General features: G+C 46.7%; 1 protein-coding gene across 1 annotated transcript in view; it reads left to right on the forward strand.

The window, feature by feature from the left end:
- BANK1 (B cell scaffold protein with ankyrin repeats 1) overlaps positions 1-27,428 on the forward strand; it is a 220,885-nt gene that overhangs the window by 15,477 nt on the left and 177,980 nt on the right. The window contains exon 2 of the mRNA XM_063135924.1: positions 25,428-25,826. Coding sequence (XP_062991994.1) covers positions 25,428-25,826 — 399 coding nt within the window. The remainder of the gene's footprint in view (positions 1-25,427; positions 25,827-27,428) is intronic.

Below are 27,428 nucleotides of genomic sequence, written 5' to 3' on the forward strand. Positions count from 1 at the left end.
TCCATGTGAGCCAGAAGCAGGTATGTGGTCCAAAACAGGCAAGGATCAAGCTCTATGGAGCTGCCATAGTTCAATGTAGAACACCTGCTTTGGTTCAATACCTGATATCTCCAGGTGGGGCTAGGAAATAATCTGCCCTGAAATCCTGAGGAGCCACTGCCAGTCAGTGTTGACAATACTGAGCTAATTGGACCCATGGTCTGACTCAATATAAGGCAGCCTTCCTCATGCTCTAGAGCAAGGCCACCCAGTTTCTTCTGGGCTTGAGGCAATGGAATTTTTTGAAACGCCCTGTTACACACACACACAAAATGCTTGTCAGGGGAGCCTTGCCGTGGAGGAGCCTGGACAAACTGCCCCCTTTGCACCACTGCTATGCCCCAGAAGGAGCAGGGATGAGCAACAGGTGCCTATTCGGAATCATGCAGAGGTTAAGATCCAAGGCAGAAATTAGGAAAATGAGGCAGTGTGCTCACGCAAGAGAAAGGTTTCTTAGAGTAAGGAGCTATATCTAAGCCTACGGCTTTGTAAGTTTTTGATGGAGGTGGATTGGTCATTGTTTTAGCTCATCATCAGATGAGCTGGTATTGTCACCTCCATGGTGTACTCAGAGAATAGTCTGCTAGGCTGCCAGGGAAACCACCAGGACTCTAGTGGTTCAGGAGGCAAGGCACCAGAACTTGACTGCTACATACCCCTGGTTCACATTGACTGCTACATACACCCCAGTATTTTATACATATTAAAACTTACCAAAGGGGCCTTCAGAATTGGCAATGTGTAAACAAGTCCTAAGTTGACTCCCATTCTCTTTAATACTCTACCCCTCCCAAAAAAAAATCATGTTTTGAAAATAAACACAGCAGGCATGCTGGGCAGAAAAAATCCCAAGGACACATTGCACATGAATTATTACACTTCATAGAATGTAACACAGTGCACTTAGAAGTCCTCCAGTGCTGTTCCCGTCCACATAGTATTGATGGCTGTTGGCTGAATAGCCTGCTCTTTAGCTACTTGGTGGATAATAGGGCTCCCTCTCCATAACACACTTTATATCAATGATCAATTCACTTTGAAATAATCACGTTAGTTTTCTAGATCCTTGGAAGTGATGAAGGGCTGAAAGAGCAACCGTTGGTGAAATTATTTAATGAGTGGACATGTCTTATGATAAAGGACAACTACTGGAAGAGAAATGTTATGGGTAGATTCATGGGGCAGGAGGGCATGTGGTCATGTAGGATGCACGTGGAGAGGAACTGAGGCAGCTCAATAGCTGACAAGTCTGTGGATACCTGAACTCTACTGGAAAAGCACTGTGTGTTTATGAAGGCGGTGTTCTATCTGTGATAACCTGTTCACACAAAGAAGTGACCACATAAGCCTTATTTGGGGATTTAGCCATATATGTGAGGGCAAAAACTGTGTGTGGCCCCAACATCCCTCCATCTATCCATCTATAAATTATTTCCCTCCCCATCCCAACCTTTGCGTGTTCAGCACAAAAGTCTGAAGGGAGACTTACTTTAAAGATGGAACAACACGTTAAGCCATGGTTAGGCTGCTAACACCTTTGCAATAACTGGTAAGTGAGCATGTTTAAACCATGGTTATGTAGCTACCCTGGTTAGGAATGGTTCACATGACACGCTAAACCATGGTTCACATGACACGCTAAGCCATCATGTTTAGCTCAAAATGCTTAATCACTGTGGCTTAGTGTGTCACCTGAACAGGGTCAATATATATTGCAAGTGAACCACAATATATACTGAGTCCACAATGTGGGAAGGGGAGGATTAAATTCCTCTAGCCCACACTTAAGCCCCAATAAGGATCAGGGCTAGGGATGGAGGGTAGGTTCATTCTGTTCACATTTTAATGCAGATTTACCTGATTTCACACTTTTGCTCCGCTATGCAAACTGAAACTCACCCTTCAAAATTTGCACTTCTCAGAGTACTCCAGTTTTAAAAAAATGCATTCAAAGATGCATATGTTACCGGGGTGGGGTGGACCTTAAAGTGCATTATATTAAGAAAACGGCTTGCAAAAATCAGTATACTAGGCAAAAAGGCTATGCAAAAATGCAGGTGTTTGGGAAAATGTGTACATAATTAATGTGTACATTAATTGTTGTGAACTGCCCGGTGAGCTCCGGCTATTGGATGGTATAGAAATGTAATAAATAAATACATACTTTTGAATTTTACGCCATTGAAAAAAAATCTCGTCATTTAAGATTAATTCAACTCAAGATTGGAGAAATTCTAAAAATTCAAGATAAACTGAAGACTAGAAAAAATTAGAAACTGAGAAAAACTGAAATTGACTGATTTATCCATGTGCTTACTCTAGAGAAGAAGAAAAGATGTAGCTGCTAGCAACATCTTTAAAGTAATGTGTTCTTTGGCTCTCAGCGTGTTCAGTACAAAGCACTTTAGCAGTACTTTCAGTTAATGGGTAATGATTTGGGGTCTAAGTCATATTCCTTCAAAGAAATTTGCCACTAATGGAAATGAAGAAGATTAAAAGTCTGCTTATAAAACTTCAGAGTGCTATCAGTAATCAACAATGTGCTGGAGAACTCTGCCTTCCTAATCCAACTAATATTGCTTTGTTGTTGTGTTGGGAAATTCTTACTTTGATCTTATGAAGGTATCCATGATCATGTGTATAGACCAGGGTGGGCAACCTGCAGCCTCAATTGAGGTCCTTGCCTCAATTGCAAAACCTTCTGTAACAAATCCATTCTGACCTCTGACAAGAGTACTTCCTCTTTTATATCTGGGTATAGTATAGCTCCTGCAGCTTTAACTACTGGGATGAAAAGGGAATTTCACCAGGTGCTGCATGCATACAAATGACACCTGTTGAAATTACCTTTTCTGTGCTACTGTTAAAGATACAGGAGCCCGATCCTCCTTTCCATATGGTCACCCTACCAGGGCTGTAGCTCAGTGGCAGAGCAACTGCTTTGCATGCAGAAGGTCCCAAGTTTGATCCCATTTCCTGGCATCGCCCGGTAGGGCTGGAAATATTCCAGCCTGGAATCTAGGAGAACTGTTGCCAATCAGGGTTGACAATACTGGGCTTGGCCAGGAATCTGACTTCCCATAAGGCAACTTCCTATATTTGTTTAGTTATTTATTATTACATTTATATTCCGCCTTTTTTCCTCCAAGGACCCCAAGGCAGCGTACATAATCCTCCTCTCCATTTTATCATCACAACATCAACAACCCTGTGACGTAGGCTGAGCTGAGAAGTTCCTAAGATCCACAAAAAGCCACTATGATCATTGGGATCATTATGATCATTACTTCAGGGAGCTGTGTCCAGATCCATTGTTTCCTGAATATTTCTCCCACGTTTCTCTCCAGTTCTAATCCTTCAGTGAGATGGGATTCACCTGCCCCTCCCTTTCCCACCTACAATTCTTCCCTCCCCTGCCTGCATCACGAAAGCAAATGTTCTTGCATTTTCTCAAAACACACACACAAAAACACAATACTTCTTTCTGAGCAATGGTTATGTGCCACATTTGGTGGTTCTGTTGTATTATGTCTTTATGGGTGGCTGCACACCAGTAACCTAGAGAATGGTTTGCCTTGTCAAAAAGCTCCTATTCTGCTCTGGATGACAGCATACAATTGCCTCTTGTTCTTCACTGTAGGACTAATAATACATTTTATTCTACTGGGCTTCCAAGTGCAAGCAGGTGAAGCATAGCTTAATTTTGTCAAAGCATGGTTGGTTTTATTAAGTTGTAATGGTGCAAAATTCTCCTTAACTTACATCCACAGTTGAAATGGAATAGTCTTCTCTCCCATGAACAGCAGTGAGGGCTTCCTTGTAGACGTCAGAGCTCCAATGAAGGGATAGGGGGTGGAGGTGGGGGTGGGGTGGGATAGGGAGTGGGGGTGGGGCTAAATGAAACCCATAAGCTCCATTTTCTGACTTGCATTTTATTCAGATCATGGCTCCTTGCAGCAGAGTGACAACTTCAGCTGCACACAGTAGGAAATCCCGAGATATTTCAGAAGAATTGGGATATCCAAGTTTGTTTGTTTGTTCTTTTAAACTAGGGAAGGAGCAGGAGACATGCAAGAGATTCACATCATTATCACAATGACTTGACATTTCTGTGAGTTGCCACTCACGGGCGTGCTACAAATTGCTCATTTAGAGAAGCCCTTAGTTACAAGCAGGAAGCGCTTTAAACTATAATATGCTGGTGTTATCGGTATGTTGGCCCCACTGCTTTTGGCTCGACCCCTTTTGCCTTTGGCCCCACCCACCACTTGAATGTGGCCCCCGAGAGCTTCCCCAGAATTGAATTTGGCCTTCGGGCTGAAAGAGGTTTGACACCCCTGTTTTTAAAAAAATACAGACAAAATTAATGGTGGTTAGGTGTATCAACGGCTCTTTAGAATATTTATAAATGTAAATAAAATTCCCAAAGTGTGCAACGATGGAAATGTAAAAGCAATTTAAACAAAAATAATGATGCAGGAGGAAAAGGATGGCCCACCCGTATTCAGTGCAAGTTTTGATCACTGGCAGCTTTCAATTTAGTACTGGAAGTTCAGGCCATGCATTAGTCTAGACTAGTGGTTCCCAAAGTGGGCGGTATTGCCCCCTTGGGGGCGGTGGGATTGCATAGGGGGGCGTTAAGAGGCAAAGGGATGGCAGGGGGCGCTAACAGGGGGCACTAACAGGCAAAGGGGCGCTCAAGGTAGTCTCTCCAGAAAGTCCTAAAACCCAGGGACTGAGCAGGAAAGAGCAGCAAATTCAGCTGCTCTCTCCACACCGCTCCTGCTCAGGAAGGACTTTCTCACTCACACAGCCGCTCTCTCCTCCTATCTCAAGCCCACAGCGGCCCCACCAGAAGTAGGGGGTGGGGGAAGTGCCCACAGGAGGCAGCAGAGCAGGAAAAAGTGGCGAATTCAGCTGCTCTGCCCACTCTTCTCCTGCCTAGGAGGGCCCAGGGCTTCTTTCCTGCTGGAGCCACCGCCGCCCACTTGCTCCCTCCCTCGGCCAGAGCTGCTCCCTCCTACAAGCTGCCCCGGCAGACCTCTCACGATAGTTGCTGCACAAGGCGGGAGCAGTAGCCCTGCGGCGGAGAGGAAGGAGTACGTGGAGGACGGCAGAACAACAGTCAGCCAGCAGGCTGGGTGGGGAGCAGGACTGCTTGTGCTGCTGCAAAGTATCACCAGGCTCCCTCCCCCCCCCCCCGGTCAGGAGTTGCAGATTGGGGCCATCTCCCCTCTGAGCTGCTGCCCTCCTGTCCTAAGCAGCCTAGCAGCTACTGTGAGGCTTGGTTGGGGGCAGGGGGGTTGGAGAGAGAGAGAGAGAGAGAGAGAGAGAGAGAGAGAGAGAGAAAGAGATGCTGTGTGTCTGTGTGTGTGCTCCCACCCCCCAACAAAACTGGACTACAACAGGATTGGGAGAGAAAAGAAAAGGGGGAGGGAGAGAGAATTGCAATTCTCCAGGTCCTTCCTGGCTAAAGAAGATTCAGCAGCACCTTTTTCCAGAATGCTTGCTGAAACCATTCCTATCTGCCCTTGCTTATTTCAGGGTGTCCAACCTCCTTTTTTCGAAAGTTCTTTTGGTAAACATGGTATGTGTGTATCTTGTGTCACCATAAAAACAGAGCTGTAGCACAATCCTAAGTATGTCTACTCAGAAGTAAGCCCCACTGAGATCAATAGAACTTACTCTGAAGTAAATATGCATAGGATTCAGCCTGAAAATGAATAGAGGGTGAAGAAAAGACAGGAGAAAATGAATTGTAGAAATAGAATAGCAAGGTAACTGTGGGATATTTAACCATATTTAAAGACAATAAGTACAGTAAAATTTTCCATAGGAAAACTCTGTACCAGGTGGCAGATAATTATTTTTAAATTTTAATTAAAACACATTATCCTTTCCTATAACAAAATGGTGCTTACTCCTAAGTAAGTGTGTTCCACTGAAAAAGGAAATCTTATTTGATTCCTGTATTCATGCTAGTGTGACATGATACGTTAAAGGCACAATTTTATGTAGGGATGTGCTCCGCTCCGATTAGGAGCGTAGAAGCAGTAGCGGATTGGCCTGCTCCGCCTTACCCAGAGGCGGAGTAGGAGCGGACCGCGGACCCCCTAGAAGCAAGGCGAAGAGAAGCGACCATTTTTCGGAGCTCCGAGTTCAGTCGGAGCGCTCCGGTCGCCATCTTGAAAACATTTCGCCATAGGATTGCATTGCGGCAAATAATCGCGCATAACTACGTTGTTTTTGAAGCTATCGTTCTGGAAATTCTTGTGCACAGAGAGTCGTGGATGGGGGTCATTTTGAGACCACTCTCACCTCTCTGCGTGCTGTGGTTCACGTGCAATATTTTTTTAAAAATCGGGTCAACCGCGGGGCTCAAACTGCGTTTCGGCTTTTCGCCCATAGGATTGCATTGAGGGAAAGAATCGGGGATAACTGGGGGGGGGTTTAAGCTATCGTTCTGAAAATTCTTGTGCACAGAGAGTCGTGGATGGGGGTCATTTTGAGACCACTCTCAACTTTCTGCATCGTACGGGTCGCGGGCTAGAAGTTTTTTAAAAATAGGGTCAACCGCGGGGCTCCGTTTCGGCTTTTCGCCCATAGGATTGCATTGAGGGAAAGAATCGGGGATAACTGGGGGGGGGTTTAAGCTATCGTTCTGAAAATTCTTGTGCACAGAGAGTCGTGGATGGGGGTCATTTTGAGACCACTCTCAACTTTCTGCGTGCTGTGGTTCACGTGCAATATTTTTTTAAAAATCGGGGTTTGGGTTTTTTTTATTTTTTTATTTTTATTTTTTTGGAAGCGATGACAGGCACATTCAACTCCCAATCCTGATGAGAATTGATCTCCTCAGAAAGCATCCTCCTCCAATCCCAGCGTTGGAGGGGGGACTAAGGCAGACCCACCCTGAGAACTTTCTGTTTTGTGTCTCTTTGTGGGTTGGCGTTCGTGGAGGGAACACTTAGTTAGTTAGTGCTCCTGCTTTGGACTTTGGAGATAGATTAGGATAGGTTTAGTTTGGCGTGTGTGTGTGTTTGTTTGCTTCTTTCTGACTTGTAGCTTAGTTTGCCCTGTGTTTTCCCCTTACTTTGATTTAATATAAACTTTATTTTTGAATTTTGGAGTGTGTGTTTGGGTTGGTTGGGTTGGTTGCCCCCCCCCCTTCCCTGTATTAAAGCCTGACTGTTCTGCTTTTGTGAAAGCTTTCTTTTGAAAGCATACACACAGTTTTTGTCCCATTTCCCTACATTTATATTCTTAAACATATTTTATTATATTCTTTCACATAGTCCATTAGTATATATTCTCATACATATTATATTAGTATTCATATTTTGTTCTTCTTATAGTAGTGGTTGGTTCTTTTCCCCCCTCCCCTCTCTTAAATCCTGATTGTGTTTCCTTCTATCTTCTATACCAAATATACCAAAAAAATTGGATTCTCTTTTTCTTCTCTGTGTAACTTCGACGGAGTGGGCTGCTTTTGTCAAGTTCAACAGGCAGCCACAGATTGAGCATTTTGGGGAAAGCATACGCACACCATTTCCCTATTCTTAAACATATTATTATTATATTCTTTGACATAGTCTTAGTAGTCTATTAGTATACATTCTCATACATATTATAGTAGTGGTTGGTTCTTTTCCCCCCTCCCCTCTCTTAAATCCTGATTGTGTTTCCTTCTATCTTCTATATACCAAATATACCAAAAAAATTGGATTCTCTTTTTCTTCTCTGTGTAACTTCGACGGAGTGGGCTGCTTTTGTCAAGTTCAACAGGCAGCCACAGATTGAGCATTTTGGGGAAAGCATACGCACACCATTTCCCTATTCTTAAACATATTATATTATATTCTTTGACATAGTCTTAGTAGTCTATTAGTATACATTCTCATACATATTAGTAGTAGTAGTATTCATATTTTGTTCTTGTTATAGTAGTGGTTGTCCCATTTCTTGTCCCATTTCCCTACATTTATTAGTAATATTCTTAAACATATTATTATATTCTTGTAGATATTCTTAGTAGTAGATATATATATATATATTAGTATATTCTCATACATATTAGTAGTAGTATATTTTATTGTTCTTGTCCCATTTCCCTACATTTAAACATATTATATCTTCTTATACATATTCTTAGTAGTACCTTATACATAGTATTAGTAGTATTAATATTTTGTTAGTCATCATGAAAAGAGGAAGCAGGCGTGCTGAAAGCAGCAAGGCTCAGTCTGCCAGCAGTAAGCAGGCTTCCTCTCCTCCTGTGAAACTCAAACGGGCAACTCCTTGGCTGACTGCTCCAAAACAGAAGCAGGACAAGCAGCAGGCAGAGCCACTCTCTTCTGCAACTTGTGCCCGGCGTTCTCTTTTTGAGGGTGGGAATGGGAAAAGTGCCCGTTTGCAAGAGGCACGTGGCAGCAGTGCCATTAGAGGAGGAGGAGTATCCCCAACTCCTTCATTCTCCTTTCAGCCCACGAGCCCGATGATGGACCTAGACGAGGTCCTCAGCACAGTGGAGGGGGGGGAGGAGGAGGAGGAGGCGGTGGGCCTCCAGGATGTGGGGGCTGAGGAGGAGCAGCAGCAGGCCGAGGCTCTCTCCCCAGTCTCATCCCACACCCCTGTTTCTGTGGCAACACCAGAGAGCTCAGGCGGGCAATTGGTGGTGTCACCACGGAAACGAAAGACAAGCATCGTGTGGGACCACTTTGAGTTGGGAGCGGATCCCCGCTTTGCTGTCTGTCGCCACTGCAAACTCAGCCTAAGCAGGGGTTCATCGACAGGGCATTATGGAACCAGCAGCATGAAGATGCATCTTAAGAGGCAGCACCAGTCGGTCTTGCTGGGGAAAGAGGCGGGCAAGGCGACTGGTTCCAGGGGAAAGCCGAAGGCGGCGGCTGCTGCTGCTGCTGCTGCTGCTGCTGCTGCTGGCACTTCCAGTCTCAGCTCTCCATCTCCCATCCCCACAAGGGTTAGGCAGGCAACCCTGCCGGAAATGGGGTGGGGGAAGTATGGAACCACAAGATGGCGTTTTCCAACGCCCTCCCAGATCACCACGTCAATCGGTGAGATGGTGGCGTTGGACGACCAGCCATTCAGCCTCGTCGACAACGCAGGCTTCAAGAGGCTGATGGCGCTTGTGGTGCCATACTACAAGCTGCCGTGTCGCACCACCCTGAGCAGGCGGGTGGTGCCTTCCCTGTACCGTTCCTGCAGGGAGTTAGTGCTGGGTCGTCTGTGCCAGGCAGAGGCACGGATGGTGCACTTCACCTCGGACATTTGGTCCAGCGAGGGCGGAGTGCACGCTTACCTGTCCCTGACGGCACACTGGTGGGCAGCCGTGGGGCAGGAAGGATCCAGCACTACAGGGACTGGCAAGGAGGGCTACTGCTGGGCCCTCCTCCACACGCAAGTGATGGACCAGTCCCACACGGCAGGGGAGATTACGGAGGCCATGAACCGCATGGTGGATGGGTGGCTAGCTGGGCAGAAGGTCACCCGCGGTTACATGGTCACGGACGGGGGAGCCAACATGGTGAAGGCGGTGCGCGACGGCGGATTCGAGGGCGTCCGCTGCATCGCGCACGTCTTGAACCTGGTGGTGAGGGATGGCCTTGGGATGGGCAGCAGCAAGCCCAACCTCGGTCCCCTGTCCGGGATCCGTAACCTCCTGGAGAGCTGCAGAAAGGTGGCAGGCCATTTCCACCACAGCGTCAAGGGCAGTCGCTTGCTGCGGGAGAAGCAGGAGGAGTTGAATCTCCCGCAGCACAGGCTAGTGCAGGATGTGGTGACACGCTGGAACTCCACCTACCTGATGCTGGAGCGGATGGTGGAGCAACAGCGTGCCATCCACGACTTGTTCAGGGTCAGGGACATGGGCGTCCACCACCTGGGCAAGCAGCAGTGGGACGCCATGTCCCAGCTGGTGGCGGTCCTCAAGCCGTTCCTGAACGCCACCGAGACCCTGAGCAAAAGCTCTGCCCTCCTCAGCCAGGTGATCCCTGTATGCAGGCATCTCCAGAAACAGATGGGCGACTTTCTGGAGTACAGGGATCCCGTCACCGGCAGGCGCTTCGAGCCCGAGGTCCGCGAAGCGGTGACTAGGCTGAGGGACGGCGTGACGCGGAGGCTGGAGCCCATCCAAACCGACAGGGTCCACATGTTGGCAGCCATGTGCGACCCTCGTGTGAAGGATGGGCTTTGTGGGCCAAATAGCAGGCAGCACTGGGTGGAAACGCTGGTGGGCGAAGTGCGGGCGGCATGGGCCAAGAGGGTGGGGCAGAGTGAGGCAGAGGAGCAGGCCACCCCTCCCCGCAGCAGCACCAGCAGCACCAGCAGCAGCCTCACCTGCATCCCTCCCAGCAGCAGCACAGGCGAGGGGTATTGGGAAGAGGCTCTGCACACCGTGTTTGGGCAGAGACCCTCCCCAGCCACCAGCCAGGATGACGCTGCAACCACCGTGCAGCGTTACCTGTCAGAGCCCATCGAGGACTCCTCCATGGACCCCCTGGCCTACTGGTCATCCCGTTTTCAGATTTGGCCGGACCTGGCGCGGGTGGCCATGGATCGACTCAGCTGCCCACCCACCAGTGTTCCAAGCGAGAGGGTGTTCTCTATGGCGGGCGACATAGTGACCCCTCACCGCTCTCGCTTGGAGCCGGACTTGGTGGAGCAGCTGGTCTTTCTGAAGGGCAATCTCCCCCTGCTGGGATACCCCACCCTCAAGCCCTCGTGGGAGTGACAGGCAGGCTCCCTTTAATTCCACCCCTCCTTGGGTTGGCAGGCACACTACAGTTCAGGCAGGCTGGTTTTTTCTCTGTAGGCACTAGGCAGAGTTTGTCACCGTGCGTGTGTGTGACTGACTGTGAGGGCAAAGCACCGCACTTGAGTTCATTTCATTTCTGTGGCGTCCGGTACAGCTTAGTCAACTCATCCGGATAGTTTTCCACCCAGTTCCAAAAGACTCCATTTATTTATTTATTTATTTATTTATTTATTTAATTAATTACATTTATATACCGCCCCACAGCCAAAGCTCTCTGGGCGGTTTACAACCGTTTGTCCATGATTGACTGCACGTTTAGGTGAGGTGCAAGCAGGGGGCAAGGCAATGCCTGGCACCACCACCACCACTAGCCAGGCTGCCTCTCTCCAGCAGTCCACGGGTCGCCCTTTGGAGTGCCCTGGGAGTGGAAGACGTACTCCCTGATCCAGAAGTATGGTTTTTTGAGAAGCAAACAGGCGAGTCCTCGCCTTTGAGAAGCAACCTTTCACTTGAACTCATGGAAGTCATTGACTTCAGCACAGCCACTACATAGAGGCTGTGGACCTCTGGGTGACTCCATCAGTGTGCTGATTTTGAGAAGCAACCTTTCACTGAAACTCATTCACTTCCCCAATTGAGGGTGAGGGAGGTTACACTCCAGCAGTCCACGGGTCGCCCTTTAGATAGCTCGGGGATCAAATGGAGTCCTTGATCTGTGTGCTGATTTTGAGAAGCAACCTTTCACTGAAACTCATTCACTTCCCCAATTGCGGCTGGTACTCCAACAGTCCACCGAACGCCCATAGCACAGCCACTTAGTGCATAGGGACAGTTTAAGTTTCCTCCTGAGAAGTGAGCACTCACTTCAACTCATGACAGCCATTGACTTCACCACAGCCACTACTGCGGATGCTGTGGTCCTCCAGGATGTGGGGATAAGTAGCAGTCGCTGGTCGAGCTTCTCTCCCCAGTCTCATATGGAGCAATTTTGAGCTCTCACTTCGACTTCAAGTTCAGACACTTGAGCACAGCCCCTACGGTGGAGGCACAGCTGGCCGTGCCTCTCTCCCCAACCACTGACTGCACAGGGACAGTTTAAGTTTCCTCCTGAGAAGTGAGCACTCACTTCAACTCATGACAGCCATTGACTTCACCACAGCCACTACTGCGGATGCTGTGGTCCTCCAGGATGTGGGGATAAGTAGCAGTCGCTGGTCGAGCTTCTCTCCCCAGTCTCATATGGAGCAATTTTGAGCTCTCACTTCGACTTCAAGTTCAGACACTTGAGCACAGCCCCTACGGTGGAGGCACAGCTGGCCGTGCCTCTCTCCCCAACCACTGACTGCACAGGGACAGTTTAAGTTTCCTCCTGAGAAGTGAGCACTCACTTCAACTCATGACAGCCATTGACTTCACCACAGCCACTACTGTGGATGCTGTGGTCCTCCAGGATGTGGGGATAAGTAACAGTCGCTGGTCGAGCTTCTCTCCCCGGTCTCGTCCCACCCCTCTTCCGCTGTAACCCTGTCTTTGAGAAGCAAGCTGTCACTTCAACTCATGGACTTCCCCTATGTGCGGGTGGTACTCCAGTAGTCGACCGATCGCCCATAGCACAGCCACTTAGTGCGTAGGGACAGTTTAAGTTTCCTCCTGAGAAGCAAGCTGTCACTTCAACTCATGGACTTCCCCTATGTGCGGGTGGTACTCCAGGTGTCCACCGATCGCCCATACCACAGCCACTTTGTGTGTACGGACAGTTTAATTTTCCTGAGAAGTGAGCACTCACTTCAACTCATGGACTTCCCCAATTGCGGCTGGTACTCCAACAGTCCACCGAACGCCCATATCACAGCCACTTAGTGCATAGGGACAGTTTAAGTTTCCTCCTGAGAAGTGAGCTTTCACTTCGACTCATGACAGCCATTGACTTCACCACAGCCACTTCTCGGTGGATGCTTTGTTCCACCAGGATGTGGGTGAGGAGGATTAGTTGCAGCAGCTGGCCGAGCGTCTCTCCCCAGTCTCGCAATTCAAGTTATCTGAGAAGTGAGCTTTCACTTCGACTCATGGACTTCCCCTATGTGTGGGAGGTACTCCAGCAGTCGACCGATCGCCCATAGAACAGCCACTTAGTGTGTACGGACAGTTTAATTTTCCTGAGAAGTGAGCACTCACTTCAACTCATGAAACTCATGAAAGCCATAGACTTCCGATGCAACCTCTCTCTCCTCAGTCTCATCCTCTTCCTCTTCCCCTTCTGCTGTAACCCGTCTTTGAGAAGCAAGCTTTCACTTAAACTCATCATTCACTTCCCCAACTGAGGGAGGTAAAGTCCAGCAGTCCACGGGTCGCCCTTTGGAGTGCCCTGGGAGTGGAAGACGTACTCCCTGATCCAGAAGTATGGTTTTGAGAAGTAAGCTGTCACTTGAACTCATGAGCCTCTGTGCAAAAGCTGTCCTTGTGTGTGTGGTTGTGAGTGTTACTGCAGCTGCCTGTCTCGCTGCGAAAATGAAACAGGCAAGTCCTCGCCTTTGAGAAGCAACCTTTCACTTAAACTCATGGAAGTCATTGACTTCAGCACAGCCACTACGTAGAGGCTGTGGACCTCTGGGTGACCCGATCAGTGTGCTGATTTTGAGAAGCAACCTTTCACTGAAACTCATTCACTTCCCCAATTGCGGCTGGTACTCCAGTAGTCCACCGAACTCCCATAGCACAGCCACTTAGTGCATAGGGACAGTTTAAGTTTCCTCCTGAGAAGTGAGCACTCACTTCAACTCATGACAGCCATTGACTTCACCACAGCCACTACTGCGGATGCTGTGGTCCTCCAGGATGTGGGTGAGGATTAGTCGCAGCAGCTGGTCGAGCTCCTCTCCCTGGTCTCATATGGAGCAATTTTGAGCTCTCACTTCGACTCCAAGTTCAGACACTTGAGCACAGCCCCTACGGTGGAGGCACAGCTGGCCGTGCCTCTCTCCCCAACCACTGACTGCACAGGGACAGTTTAAGTTTCCTCCTGAGAAGTGAGCACTCACTTCGACTCATGACAGCCGTTGACTTCACCACAGCCACTTTGTGTGGGATGCTGTGGTCCTCCAGGATGTGGGGATTAGTAGTAGCCACTGGTCGAGCTTCTCTCCCCGGTCTCGTCCCACCCCTCTTCCGCTGTAACCCTATCTTTGAGAAGCAAGCTGTCACTTCAACTCATGGACTTCCCCTATGTGCGGGTGGTACTCCAGTAGTCGACCGATCGCCCATAGCACAGCCACTTAGTGCGTAGGGACAGTTTAAGTTTCCTCCTGAGAAGTCAGCACTCACTTCAACTCATGACAGCCATTGACTTCACCACAGCCACTTCTCGGTGGATGCTTTGTTCCACCAGGATGTGGGTGAGGATTAGTAGCAGAAGCTGGTCGAGCTTCTCTCCCCAGTCTCATATGGAGCAATTTTGAGCTCTCACTTCGACTCCAAGTTCAGACACTTGAGCACAGCCCCTACGGTGGAGGCACAGCTGGCCGTGCCTCTCTCCCCAACCACTGACTGCACAGGGACAGTTTAAGTTTCCTCCTGAGAAGTGAGCACTCACTTCGACTCATGACAGCCGTTGACTTCACCACAGCCACTTTGTGTGGGATGCTGTGGTCCTCCAGGATGTGGGGATTAGTAGTAGCCACTGGTCGAGCTTCTCTCCCCGGTCTCGTCCCACCCCTCTTCCGCTGTAACCCTATCTTTGAGAAGCAAGCTGTCACTTCAACTCATGGACTTCCCCTATGTGCGGGTGGTACTCCAGGTGTCCACCGATCGCCCATAGAACAGCCACTTAGTGTGTACGGACAGTTTAATTTTCCTGAGAAGTGAGCACTCACTTCAACTCATGACAGCCATTGACTTCACCACAGCCACTACTGCGGATGCTGTGGTCCTCCAGGATGTGGGTGAGGATTAGTCGCAGCAGCTGGTCGAGCTCCTCTCCCTGGTCTCGTCCCACCCCTCTTCCGCTGTAACGCCCTCTTTGAGAAGCAAGCTGTCACTGAAACTCATGAAAGCCATAGACTTCCGAAGCAACCTTTCACTTCAACTCATTGACTTCCCCTTTGAGAAAAAGCTAAGCTCCAGTAATGCACCGTTTTTCCGTGGGACAGCTCTCTTTCGAGAAGCTGCACTGCATATGCAGCAGTGCCATGGCTTTGAGAAGCCGAGACCCATCCCAGCCACCGGGAACCGGAGGAAAACTCCAGCAGTCCACGGGTCACCCTTTAGATAGCTCGGGGATCAAATGGAGTCCTTGATCTGTGTGCTGATTTTGAGAAGCAACCTTTCACTGAAACTCATTCACTTCCCCAATTGTGGCTGGTACTCCAACAGTCCACCGAACTCCCATAGCACAGCCACTTAGTGCATACTAGGGACAGTTTAAGTTTCCTCCTGAGAAGTCAGCACTCACTTCGACTCATGACAGCCATTGACTTCACCACAGCCACTTTGTGTGGGATGCTGTGGTCCTCCAGGATGTGGGGATTAGTAGTAGTCACTGGTCGAGCTTGTCTCCCCGGTCTCGTCCCACCCCTCTTCCGCTGTAACCCTGTCTTTGAGAAGCAAGCTGTCACTTCAACTCATGGACTTCCCCTCAGAGAAAAAGCTAAGCTCCAGCAGTCCACCGATCTCCCGTAGCACAGCCACTACATTTCCTGAGAAGTGAGCTCTCACTTCAACTCGTCTTGTAGTGCGCCCGCCGAGTTGAGCACAGCCACTACAGTGGAGGCGCCTGCCCGCCTGCCTGGGAGCCATCCTTGTGAGGTAGCTGGATCTGCTGGGACTGACTCCCCCACAGATCTATGGCTTACTTGTGCAAGGTACCAGCTTTTCTGGGCCCGCCAACCCATGCCTGCCTGCCTGTCTGCCCGCCTCCCCCGGGGTGCTGCTGTGGTGGGGCATCTGCCAGGACTGACTCCTCGCCTGCTCTGCCCGCCTGGTGCCTGGGAGATGGGCTTTGCGGTTCGTGGCCAGCACCCTCCGGCACGCTTGCTCCCAGTCGTCCTCCTCTGTGCCCCTCAAGGCGTAACTGCTGGCTTAGAAAGAAACAACCAGCCATCTTTGCCTCACTTTGCGCCCACTTATGGGTTGGTTTGCTATGCGTTAGTGCTCAAGCCATCCTTGCGGCACTACAATGCATGCTGCCTGCCTGCTTTCCCTCCCTTCTCCCCTTCCCGCCTTGCAGCGATGGTGTATGTGTCTTGCTTTGACTAAGGGGAGAAGTCCTTCCTGCGCTCACTTAGACTTTATCAAATTCAATAATCCCTTTTTCAAATGTGCCAGAAGATTTAGGGTTATCTCGTGGCATGTTGGGATTGCCTTGGAACTGGCCCCATTGAGCTGTCTGCAATTGCAACTTTAAATCCCTGACATACTGGAGTGTTCAAATTTCAAAAGTTCCCCTAACATCAGGGGATGATGGGATTGCCTTGAAACTTGGTGTCCATGGGGACACATGGGTAAGCTGTCATGGGACCAAAGGATAGGTTTCTAACGTGCAAATTGACGTAGTTGTAGAATGGGACTTGATTTGGGGTGAGTTAAAAAGTTTAAGCCGCGCCAAAAATCAGGGGATGATGGGATTTGCTTGCAACTTGGCGTGCATGTGGACACATGGATAAGCTGCCCTGGTGCCGAGTTTGAGGTTTCTAACATGCAAATTGACGGAGCTATCCCAAGGGGTGTGAATGGGGTGCCCGATTTTCATAAATTCCCCAAAAATCAGGGGATGATGGGATTGCCTTGAAACTTGGCGTGCATGTGGACACGTGGATAAGCTATCATGGTGCTGAGTTTGAGGTTTCTAACGTGCAAATTGACGTAGTTGTAGAATGGGACAATTTGGGGTGAGTTAAGCCATGCCAAAAATCAGGGGATGATGGGATTTGCTTGCAACTTGGCGTGCATGTGGACACATGGATAAGCTGCCCTGGTGCCGAGTTTGAGGTTTCTAACATGCAAATTGACGGAGCTATCCCAAGGGGTGTGAATGGGGTGCCCGATTTTCATAAATTCCCCAAAAATCAGGGGATGATGGGATTGCCTTGAAACTTGGCGTGCATGTGGACACGTGGATAAGCTATCATGGTGCTGAGTTTGAGGTTTCTAACGTGCAAATTGACGGAGCTATCTAAAGGGGTGTGAATTAGGGTTATGGGAGGTGCGTTAGAGGGTAGAGCCGCGCCAAAAATCAGGGGATGATGGGATTTGCTTGCAACTTGGCGTGCATGTGGACACATGGATAAGCTGCCCTGGTGCCGAGTTTGAGGTTTCTAACATGCAAATTGACGGAGCTATCCCAAGGGGTGTGAATGGGGTGCCCGATTTTCAAAAATTCGCCAAAAATCAGGGGATGATGGGATTGCCTTGAAACTTGGCGTGTGTGTGTATACGCCCATGAGGTGTCATGGTGCCAAACGTGAGGTTTCTAACTTCAACGGAAAAAAAGTTGTTTACTTTTTTAGCTTTCAATGCAACCCTATGGGGGGGCAAAAACGGAGCTCCGGATCCGGATCCGGAGCTCCGAGCGGAGCGGAGCGGAAGTGGGCGGAGCGGGGGCGGGGCGGAGCGACCCGCTCCGAAAAATGGCGGATCTGCAAGTGAAGCGGAGCGGGGGGTCCGTGCACACCCCTAATTTTATGCATGTTTAGACAGAAAAAAGTCCTTCAACTCCTAGAATCCCCTCTAAATGGGAAGCACCCGCCCAGGCTTGCCGAGGGAGGGGGGGAGGGAAAAGAGAGCGAACGCCTCTGTTTGCAGCCAGCATGGCAGGGCACACCAACTGGATTTTGAATAAAGTATTCAATTAATTGTTACTGTTTTGAATTTTATTGTTATTATCTTCCTTGGTGGGTCGTTGAAAACCGCTATTCTGAATAATGATTTTTATAGTGTAAGGTAGGGGGCACTGGGCATGAGTTTGTGGAACCAAGGGGGCGGTTACCTGAAAAAGTTTGGGAACCACTGGTCTAGACTTCTTATTTCTATCACCTAGAGCAGTGGTCTTCAACTGGTCCAGACCCAGAATCTACCTCAGGCCAGATCTACACCAAGCAGGATATGACACTTTCAAAATGGGTTGAAAACTGTACAGGGAGTGTGTCCTGGGCCCCAAGAGTTATCACTACTGTTATAAACCATTTTAAAGCAGAAGTGTAGATTCTAGCTCGGACTCCCAGCCTGCAACATGGGACCCACTTTCACTATTTCACAACAAATCATCAATCAGCTTTGCCATGACCCATCTGGACTGATCTTGTGACCCATCAGTTGAAGATCATTGACCTAGACCTTGTTCCCATGAAATATGACTCCCAAATTTTGAAAACTCCAAAAGTGGATTATACTTTGGATCTTCCCATTGACACATTGTATCAAATGCAGCTCTTGCCTTCCTAGTCAACAACAAAATCATCACCACAAAAGTAAAATGACACACAAGTCAAACCAGAATTATGCATAGTGCCAAACAAGCCCACTTAATACCCTACCTGAAACTCAGATGCCACTTTACATAATTTAATAGCACTAGTTCTCTGACATTCGGATCCATAAACATTTCTCAACCAGCATTACAAAGAAATACTGCCTCTATCTCATTCTTTCTCAAAATCAAAAAGCCATGCAGAAAACTGAAATATGATCGTTGTATTGCACATTAAATTAAATTCATACATCATATATGCCTTTGATCTAGGTAGAATGCAATAAATATTCATTTTAATCCCCAATCTCACCCTCCAGTTTTATGCATAAATAAAAATATTATGAATCCTACTAGAACTGGAATATATATATATATATATATATATATATATATATATATATATAAGCTGTGGCTCAGTGTGGTTAAATTGAAAAGAAAGAAAAGACAAAGCGGATGTTTCTAATATGTTTAATTTCACAATGCTTGTGGATATGCAATATTTTTAGTTGTTCCATTGTCTGTGTAGATATAGAGATTGTCTGGTTTGCCAACTCTAGAACACGCAACATATAATTGTCCATGTGAGAAGCAATCTGTGTCTAGATCTAAACCGCACAATTCTAAAGATTGGCCCTGAGCTTTGTTGATGGTGATTGCACACGCCAATCGATTTGGGAATTGCAATCTCTTAAATTGAAATGGCATATCTGTTGGAATCATAGGAATGCGAGGAATGAGGACATCTTCACCTTTGAAAGGTCCTGTCAAGATTGATCTCCGACTATAACAATTGCCACTTCGTCTATAGTTGGAGCATTGAATCTTCGCACATGTTCTCCAGCAGGCGTTTTGTCACCATGAATAACAATCTTGTGTGTATCAGATGGCATCATGTCAATTGCTGTTTTGAACAAATGTACTAAATTGTTTTTTTCGTGAAGTAGCTGTTGCAGTTTTGAAACGACAGACCTTTTTATGCCGGTATAAATTCCGCAGCGTGCATTCAATTCATCATTGCCATCACCAATGAAATACATTTGTAGGAATTTATGTTGACTATCTTGAAACGGAAGGAAGGAGCCGGCTTTATGATAAATTTGTCCTTTGACTTTGAAAGTTGGCATAAATGGAGCTGTGATGATTTCTGCGCCGAACGAGGTCATTTGGAAGCATGAGTTGTATTTCCTGATGTTAGATAGGAAATGCTTTGAATCAGCGGTATATCCGGCAAGCAAAGTTTGTAATGGCTCTGGTGGTTCTCCAAGTTGAGGCAGTTTAATTTTTCCAGCAGCACAACACATTCCTTTTGTTTCTCCATTAAATTTAAGAGCCTTGCAATAAGGACACACTTCAGTCATAGTGCCAATGAGAACATGCCGCCTCAAACTATAATCATCAGCTGGGTTGTACCGGAATGCAAGGCGATTGTAATCGTGTGATTGTTTACCACGGAGTCGTGTTTGACGCTGATGTGCTGTTTCTCGTTGACGTCTTTCAGCCCCTCTCAGCCTTTCGCGTTCATTATGTTGAGAACAAAGCAGATCTGTAGCTGTAGTACGCGATTGCCGTGCTCGCAACCGTGCATCCTCAAGTCTGGCTGAACGTTGCTTGGTTGATTCCTTGGCATGTATTTGAGCCATTTTTTTCCCTTTTTTTCTCATTTGCTGAAGCCCGTTCTTCCTGAGTCTGATTTGCAATTTCTCGTCGCAGTGCTTCCGCTCCGCGAGTACGACGACCTAAGTGTGATCTTCTGCGAGGCATTATTTGGATGAAGTAAAGCAGTTTGTTTGGTTTTTAAAAAAGTTTTTTTTTACGGTGAGGAGGTTACTGGAAATTCCTGGCAGTTACCTTTCTTCAGAACGTGTAACTGTCACAGGTGTGACATCTATATTCACTCAGCCAATTGCGAGAGTACATGCAAATAGGAGAGGAGGCAGAGGCAGCGGATTGGCCTACTGGTTGGTGATGTCACAATGATCAGCAGGACTGGTTTTGAGGAGGCCTATTTCTTCAATTTTAAGACAAACCTTTGACCCCATAGAGAACATAGTTACATAACAACGCTCGCGTATTCGAACGCAACACTGTGTCAAAATTTCAAAGCAATTGGTGAAGAACTTTCAGATATAAAAGCATGTTTTTACGGTGAGGAGGTTACTGGAAACTCCTGGCAGTTACCTTTCTTCAGAACGTGTAACTGTCACAGGTGTGACATCTATATTCACTCAGCCAATTGCGAGAGTACATGCAAATAGGAGAGGAGGCAGAGGCAGCGGATTGGCCTACTGATTGGTGATGTCACAATGATCAGCAGGACTGGTTTTGAGGAGGCCTATTTCTTCGATTTTAAGACAAACCTTTGACCCCATAGAGAACATAGTTACATAACAACGCTCGCGTATTCGAACGCAACGCTGTGTCAAAATTTCAAAGCAATCGGTGAAGAACTTTCGGAGATATAACGACAGTAACAAACAGTCTTTTTCATTTTTATTTATATAGATATATATTCTTCTCTCTTAGATCATAGAATAGTAGAGTTGGATGGGGCCTATAAGGCCATCGAGTTCAACCCCCTCTTCAATGCAGGAATCCAGCTTAAAGCATACCTGATAGATGGCTGCCCAGGTGCATCTTGAATGCTCTAGTGTGGAAGAGCCCACAACCTCCCTGAGTAACTGGTTCCATTGTCATACTCCTCTAACAGTCGGGAAGTTTTTCCTGATATCCAGCCGGAATCTGGCTTCCTGTAACTTGAACCCATTATTCCATGCCCTGTACTCTGGAATGATGGAGAGGAGATCCTTGTCCTCCTCTGTGTGACAACCTGTCAAATAATAATAATAATAATAATAATAATAATAATAATAATAATTTCTTACCCACCTCTCCCTTTGGATTGAAGCGGGGAACAACAAAAATACAAAGCACCATAAAATACATAAAATTGATTAAAAACATATAAAGCTAATACATTATTAAAAGGCATCTTAAAATTCAACTGGGTAGGCCTGCCAGAAGAGATCAGTCTTTATGACTTTCTTAAATAAGGAAGACTGTTAAGTTGGTGAATCTCTCCCAGCAGGCCATTCCACAGTCTGGGAGTAGCAAAAGGTCCTCTGGGTAACAGTTGTCAGCTTAGTTTTTGCTGACTGAAGTAAATTGTTCCCAGAGGACCTGAGTGTGTGGGGCGGATTGTTCAGGAGAAGGTGATCCCGCAGGTAACTTGGACCCAAACCATGTAGGGCTTTAAAGGTAATAACCAACACTTTATTTATTTTATTTACTTATTACATTTTTATACCGCCCAATAGCCTAAGCTATACTTTGTCTGGAAACTAACTGGCAGCCAGTGAAGTGATTTAAAAGCTGGTGATATAATATGGCCACCCCTAGGTGTACTGGTGACCAACCTGGCTGCCATATTTTGAACTAGTTGAAGTTTCTGGACTAGGCACAAAGGTAGCCCTATGTACAGCACATTGTAGAAGTCAAGCCTCAAAGTTACCAGTGTGTGCACTACCGTCTTTAGGTCTTCTAACTCTAAGAAAGGGCGCACCTGGCGTATTAGCTGAAGCTGATAGTAGGCACTCCTGGTCGTCACATCTATCTGAACTGTCATTTGGAGCAATGGATCCAGGAGCGCCTCTAAGCTGTGAACCCAGTCTTTCAGGGAGAGTGTAACCCCTTCTCTGCTGGGAGCACCTCTTCAAAGAGACCACGAGGAGGACTTCGAAGACTAATATTGCTTCATAAGCCCCTCCTCTGGCCAATGTTACCACAAAGCCCCACCTTCCTTTCACCTGCAATGGCCCTCCCATGGTCATGTAAGCCAAACACAGAGTAGGGCATCAGTGTCTACAGTGTTTAATAATGAATGAATAAAAAATAATGTCCTTTATGACAGAGTATTCAATAAATGTTCACCTTAAAATAAAATCCCTGAGTGCACACCCTAATGAAGGCCTATGAGTGAGAATAATCTTAGTGAAATAATTGCTTAGTATCAAGAAAGCGATAGGCGCAATCCTATCCAAATATCCATCAGCCGCTGAACCTTGAAGCTGATGGGAATCCTATGCAAAGTGAAAGGATCGTGGAGGTAATCTTTGCCTCTGTATTCCTCCAGTTCAGCCTTTTAGCTAGATGGGCAGTTTTGCCCATCTAGCTAGAGCTCTTCTAGAAGGGAAGGGACTTGGGAAGGGCTGTGGGGAGCTCATATCCCCACTTCTCCAGACCCCTGCCTACCCACAGAACTGCCCCCTTTCCTTCCTCTCCAAGGTTGCTTTTGCAAGCTGGTGTGGTTCTCTCCATGCCAGCTGCAAGGGGGAGGAGGAGGGGAGCTCAGACTCCTGGTTCTGAGGTCAGAGTGCTGTCTCCATCCTTGGATCCAGGAATCCGAACTATCCTAGCATTCCCTCCCCCTCACCGATGCTGTCTAGGGGTCATAGGATCGCTCTCATAACTAGCATACTGATAATAGTTTCTTTCCCCCAAGATAAACTCAGAACTGAGTCAAGGGTGGATAACGCATCAAATTCAATCCACCTACATTACAGTTACTGTTAATAATGTGGCATGAATCTGAAATAGAGGCCTCAAAATTAGCAAAAGCCCACCTTCCCCCCAGTAAAATCCCACTATTATAGCCAGGAGCAGTATGCATTTCATGTCATTTTTTAAAAAAAGCCCGGAAAACATGTCTCTAAGCTGCTTTCTCTCTTGTCTCCAGCTGTGGTTCCGTGTGACAATTGCTGTTGGAACATATTTCTATTATGCTTCCTGCAGAAATAAGCCTGGAGCGATTGGACTACCTATATGCATTGTTGTGTCATATTCTGTCTTGCAACACATTGTTAATGATCAATAGACCTAGGGCAGCTAATAGGATCTTATTCTCTACAGTAGCCATGTCACAGGTGCAATTACACTTTACATGTCATTTCATTTTACTTCCACACAATGCAGCCTGGCTCAAAATAAATAAGTGCTAAGCCTGTCTGCTTTCATTGAGTATGATACTTTTAACATTTATATATACAAAGTAGACCTATACAAAGGGGACACAAAACAATCCAAGATAAACACAGTGTAGAGAAGAAATCCGGGGTTAACTGGGACTGTAGTGCTCGTTTTCAGCTCCAGTTGTGAATGTTTGGTTTAAGCCTTCCATCAGTTTTCAATGATGCCATGGTAATAGATGGGCTTCAGTTCTGAAGCCCACTGCTATAAAGGTATCTAGCAGGAAGGAAGTGAGGCTTGTAAGCATAGAGATTTCTGGAGTAAGCTTCATATTGCTAATGAATAAACTCTGGGAATGCAGACAATTTTGGGATACTTCTGCCTCCTTCCTAAATGGCAAGTAGTTTCTAAGGTTTCTAACACAATGGCATCTACTGCTCCTCCTTGTCACCACCATCATTGTTTGGGTGTCTTGTCTCCAAGACCTTCTGCAGTTGTGCGAGATAATAAAGAGGTCTGCCAAGTAATCTGCAAAGCTTTATTCAGCCAATAAACATCTCTTCACAGCTGAAGAGAGGTTAAACACTAGGAACTTCCCTCTAGGCTAAACTTGGCTAACTAAAAGAGACAATTGTCCTTTCAACCAAAGGGAAGGTATTTTCCCTGAGACCCTTTCATTTCAAGGAGGATTCCTTTGGAGAAGCCTTTGGCAAGACGCTAGCCAAGCTGAACACCTCTCACTTACTTTTAGCTCTGCCTGTTTGAACATACAGTGCACACTGGGATCAGTCAACTCTGAAGTCCGTTCCCTCTCTGAGGTTTCCTGATTTCCCACAGACTCTGAGTTGTTAACATTTCCACTGATAAGGTCCAGTAAAGGTTCATACCTGGTGGGTGAAGAGCCTGAGAGAATCACCTCCCCCACTTCCTGTGTAAGCTGGGACTTTCTAGTCCTGTTTCTTCAGCTTCAGAATCTGATTCTGATTGATAACCTGAAACTCCTTCCCCCACACCAAGAGGAAAGGTCTGATCATGACACTGGGCCAGAGCAAGAGGTGAGTGGACAAGCAGGTTGCAATGGAAGAGGAAGTCCAGGGGGCTCTTGTCAGTGGGCCCCTAGTGGGGTGAGGGCCCTTGGCAGGTGCCCCAATCATACCTACCCTTGACACCAGCCCTCCTTCCCTCCCTCCTCTCTCTCTCTCTCTCTCTCTCTCTCTCAGCTGTTTGACATTAACACGCCTTCACCCTCCAGTGTTTCTTTATATTCATCCTGAGGACTGAATTCAAGAAGCGCTCATCATACCCTACTCATGGTTGTTTACGGAGTCTTTACACAGTGTCATGACCCTACAGTTTTGCTTCTGTTTTTAAACAGCACTATTGTGAAGTGCTCATATCTCAATTCTGTGATGAAATCAAAAGTAGATACAATGGATTAACAGCCTCATGTAAAAAAGCTCAAATAATTTAAGTATGTGGTTAACGGCTCCAGCATTATTTCAGAAGTAGAGCTCATCCTGTAGCCTGAAAATAGCAATCTACCCATTGCAATATATGATATACATTGGTCCAATATGAGAACAGCCAGTATTTTCTAGGGTTCATTATTGGGGATGACCAAATTAGACCATATACAAACATAACAATGCATATGTGTCTTTCACACTAATTCCTTCATGGAATTAGCATAGGAATTTAGCATGTGTGAGGTGAACCATTCCTTAATTAATTTCAGGAGACATGCTAAGCCATGGTGGTAAGCATTTCAAGCCAACATTATGGCTTAGCTTGTCATCTAAACCATTCCTAACCAGGGTGGCTACATAATCATGGTTTAAACATGCTCACTAACAATTTGCTAAAAAAGAAAAGAAAAAAAGTGTTAGCAGCCTAACCATGCCTTAATGTGTTGTCTGAACAGACCCACTAAATTTAACAAAGCCATGGTGGTTAAGCGGTTTGAGCTAAACATTATGGCTTAGTGTGTCATGTGAACCATGGCTTAATGTGTTGTGTGAACCATTTCTAACCATGGTGGCAACATAAACACAGTTTAAACACTCTCATCACCATTTCCTGCGAAAGGGTTAGCAGCTTATAACCATGGTTTAGCGTGTCAGCTGAACAGCCCAGAAGTTAACCACTGATAGAAAGTGACAATTATGTTTAAATCTCTTTTCTTTCTTTCAGAAAACACACAGAGTATTATTGTTATCTATGAAGAAGATGCATTGGAATGGGCATTGTATTTAAAATCGGTTCTCATGCATGTTATATTAGAAGACAGAATCTTGCTTTGCGACCTGGAAGCTGTATCCATTCAGCCCGTGGAACTGCAATCTCTGTGCTCTTACAGATGTAAACTTTTGATATTATCCTGTGGGCTACTAAACAGCCTGAATCTAAGGAAAAGACATTTTCTGAACAAGATTCTTCAGCCTCCTGAAAGGGTGGTTATTTTGCTTTGTGGGATTGAGAATTCAGCCATTATCTACCAGATACTTAGTATAGACCAGAACAATCAGTTGATTACCACTGATCAAGATCCAGAAGTCTATCTTGCAGTGATTACAGACATTATTCAACAAGGTAATATTATCACACACACCCTCTTCAGTTCCATTTTTATATTTTAAGGGAGGGGGTAAATCTGGTAGAAAGGTTGCCATATGTTTATTTTATTTATTTTTAAAAAGTGTGTTTATTCTGAAGCGAAGTGCTTTCCTACAATAGTTTAATCATAAGGAAAGGTTGTTTGGCACTAAGATTAATTATCTGTCCCAATCAGGAATGTTTTCAAAATTCTCCTCATCCGAAAAGGAACTTTGATGTGATTGTATGTATGGTTACAGTAACGCAAGGAGAGGAGTCGCAAGTTGTGGGAATCTGCTCATGCACGTACCCTGTAACATTTGGAAATCATACATGGGACCGTGAAGAATTCTTTAGGCAGGAGAACTGAATCACAGATCTATGAGCCAAATCTAGCCCTCTGGGGCTTCTCTGATGGCCACACACCCTTACCCTGGATCCATCACTTTTTCCTCTGCCCACCAATCATTTGGTGACTTCCCATCTTTTGCACCTTTCCCCCCATTCTAAAAGCTTGAGATGCCTTTCCTAAGGTTTAGCTACTGGCAGTAAGAGCTTTAAGCAATAATATGCGAGTCCTTTCACCCCTTTTGCCCTCACCCCTGCGTATTCATTCCTCGGCCTGAAAGAGTTTCAACAACCCTGCCTAGACTAGATCTATACTACTGCTTTATAGCACTGATTGAAATGCACTGATAACTGCTGGGGCACATTACACATTCCATATACCGCTTTCATAGGAGGTGCCTTGACAGTGTCGCTTTGCCGCTCAGTCCTTCAAAACTCCGTGGCATAGCAGCTGCAGGGTGGGAGTGGCAAATCCCCATGACAGGAGAAAGCTCTGGATTTCCTGGCAGTGCTGGCGGCCACTCAGCTCATAGGCCCACACCCTGCCCTCTGCCTGGTCTTCCTGCACATCCCCCTGACCCATCATGGGCCTTGATCTGCCCCCGGAACGCCCCCAGCCTCAATGCGAAGTGAGGTCACTACTGACAGACGGTGGTGACCTTGGGGTAAAGCAAAAAGTCATGGTAAATCACTGACTTTTTCAGTGCGCAGTTTCAGGGGGAAAGCCCGTGGTGGGTGCGAGTTGGCGTCTGTGTTGTATAAATATCACAACAAATGTCATTGTGTGCTCTATGAGGTAAAAACGTGCAAGAGGGATATAGCATTACTATGATGGGATTGTAATGATTTGGCACAACATGTAGTCTAACGTATTGATTCTGCTACAGAAGCAAGACTTCATGAATGAATCATATGAAGTGGGCAATATATGATTACCAGGAGTGGGTTGCAGTGCTGGTGCCATCTCTGGCATTGGGGATTCACCTGGCTCTGACCCCCTGGACATCCACAGCCAGATCTACACCAAGCAGGATATAGCACTATGAAAGTGATATGAACGCGGTATATAAGAGGCAGGAGCTACACCAAGCAAGATCTAGCACTATGAAAGTGGTACGTGGCATGTGTCATGGGCCCCAACAATTGTCAGTGCACTTCAATACCATTATAAAGCAGTAGTGTGGCTCCTGCCCCTTATATACTGGTTTCATATCACTTTCATAGTGCAATATCCTGCTTGGTGTAGATCTG

Source organism: Elgaria multicarinata, chromosome 10 (genome assembly GCF_023053635.1).
Source record: "Elgaria multicarinata webbii isolate HBS135686 ecotype San Diego chromosome 10, rElgMul1.1.pri, whole genome shotgun sequence".
In the NCBI taxonomy this organism is placed as follows: Eukaryota; Metazoa; Chordata; class Lepidosauria; order Squamata; family Anguidae; genus Elgaria; species Elgaria multicarinata.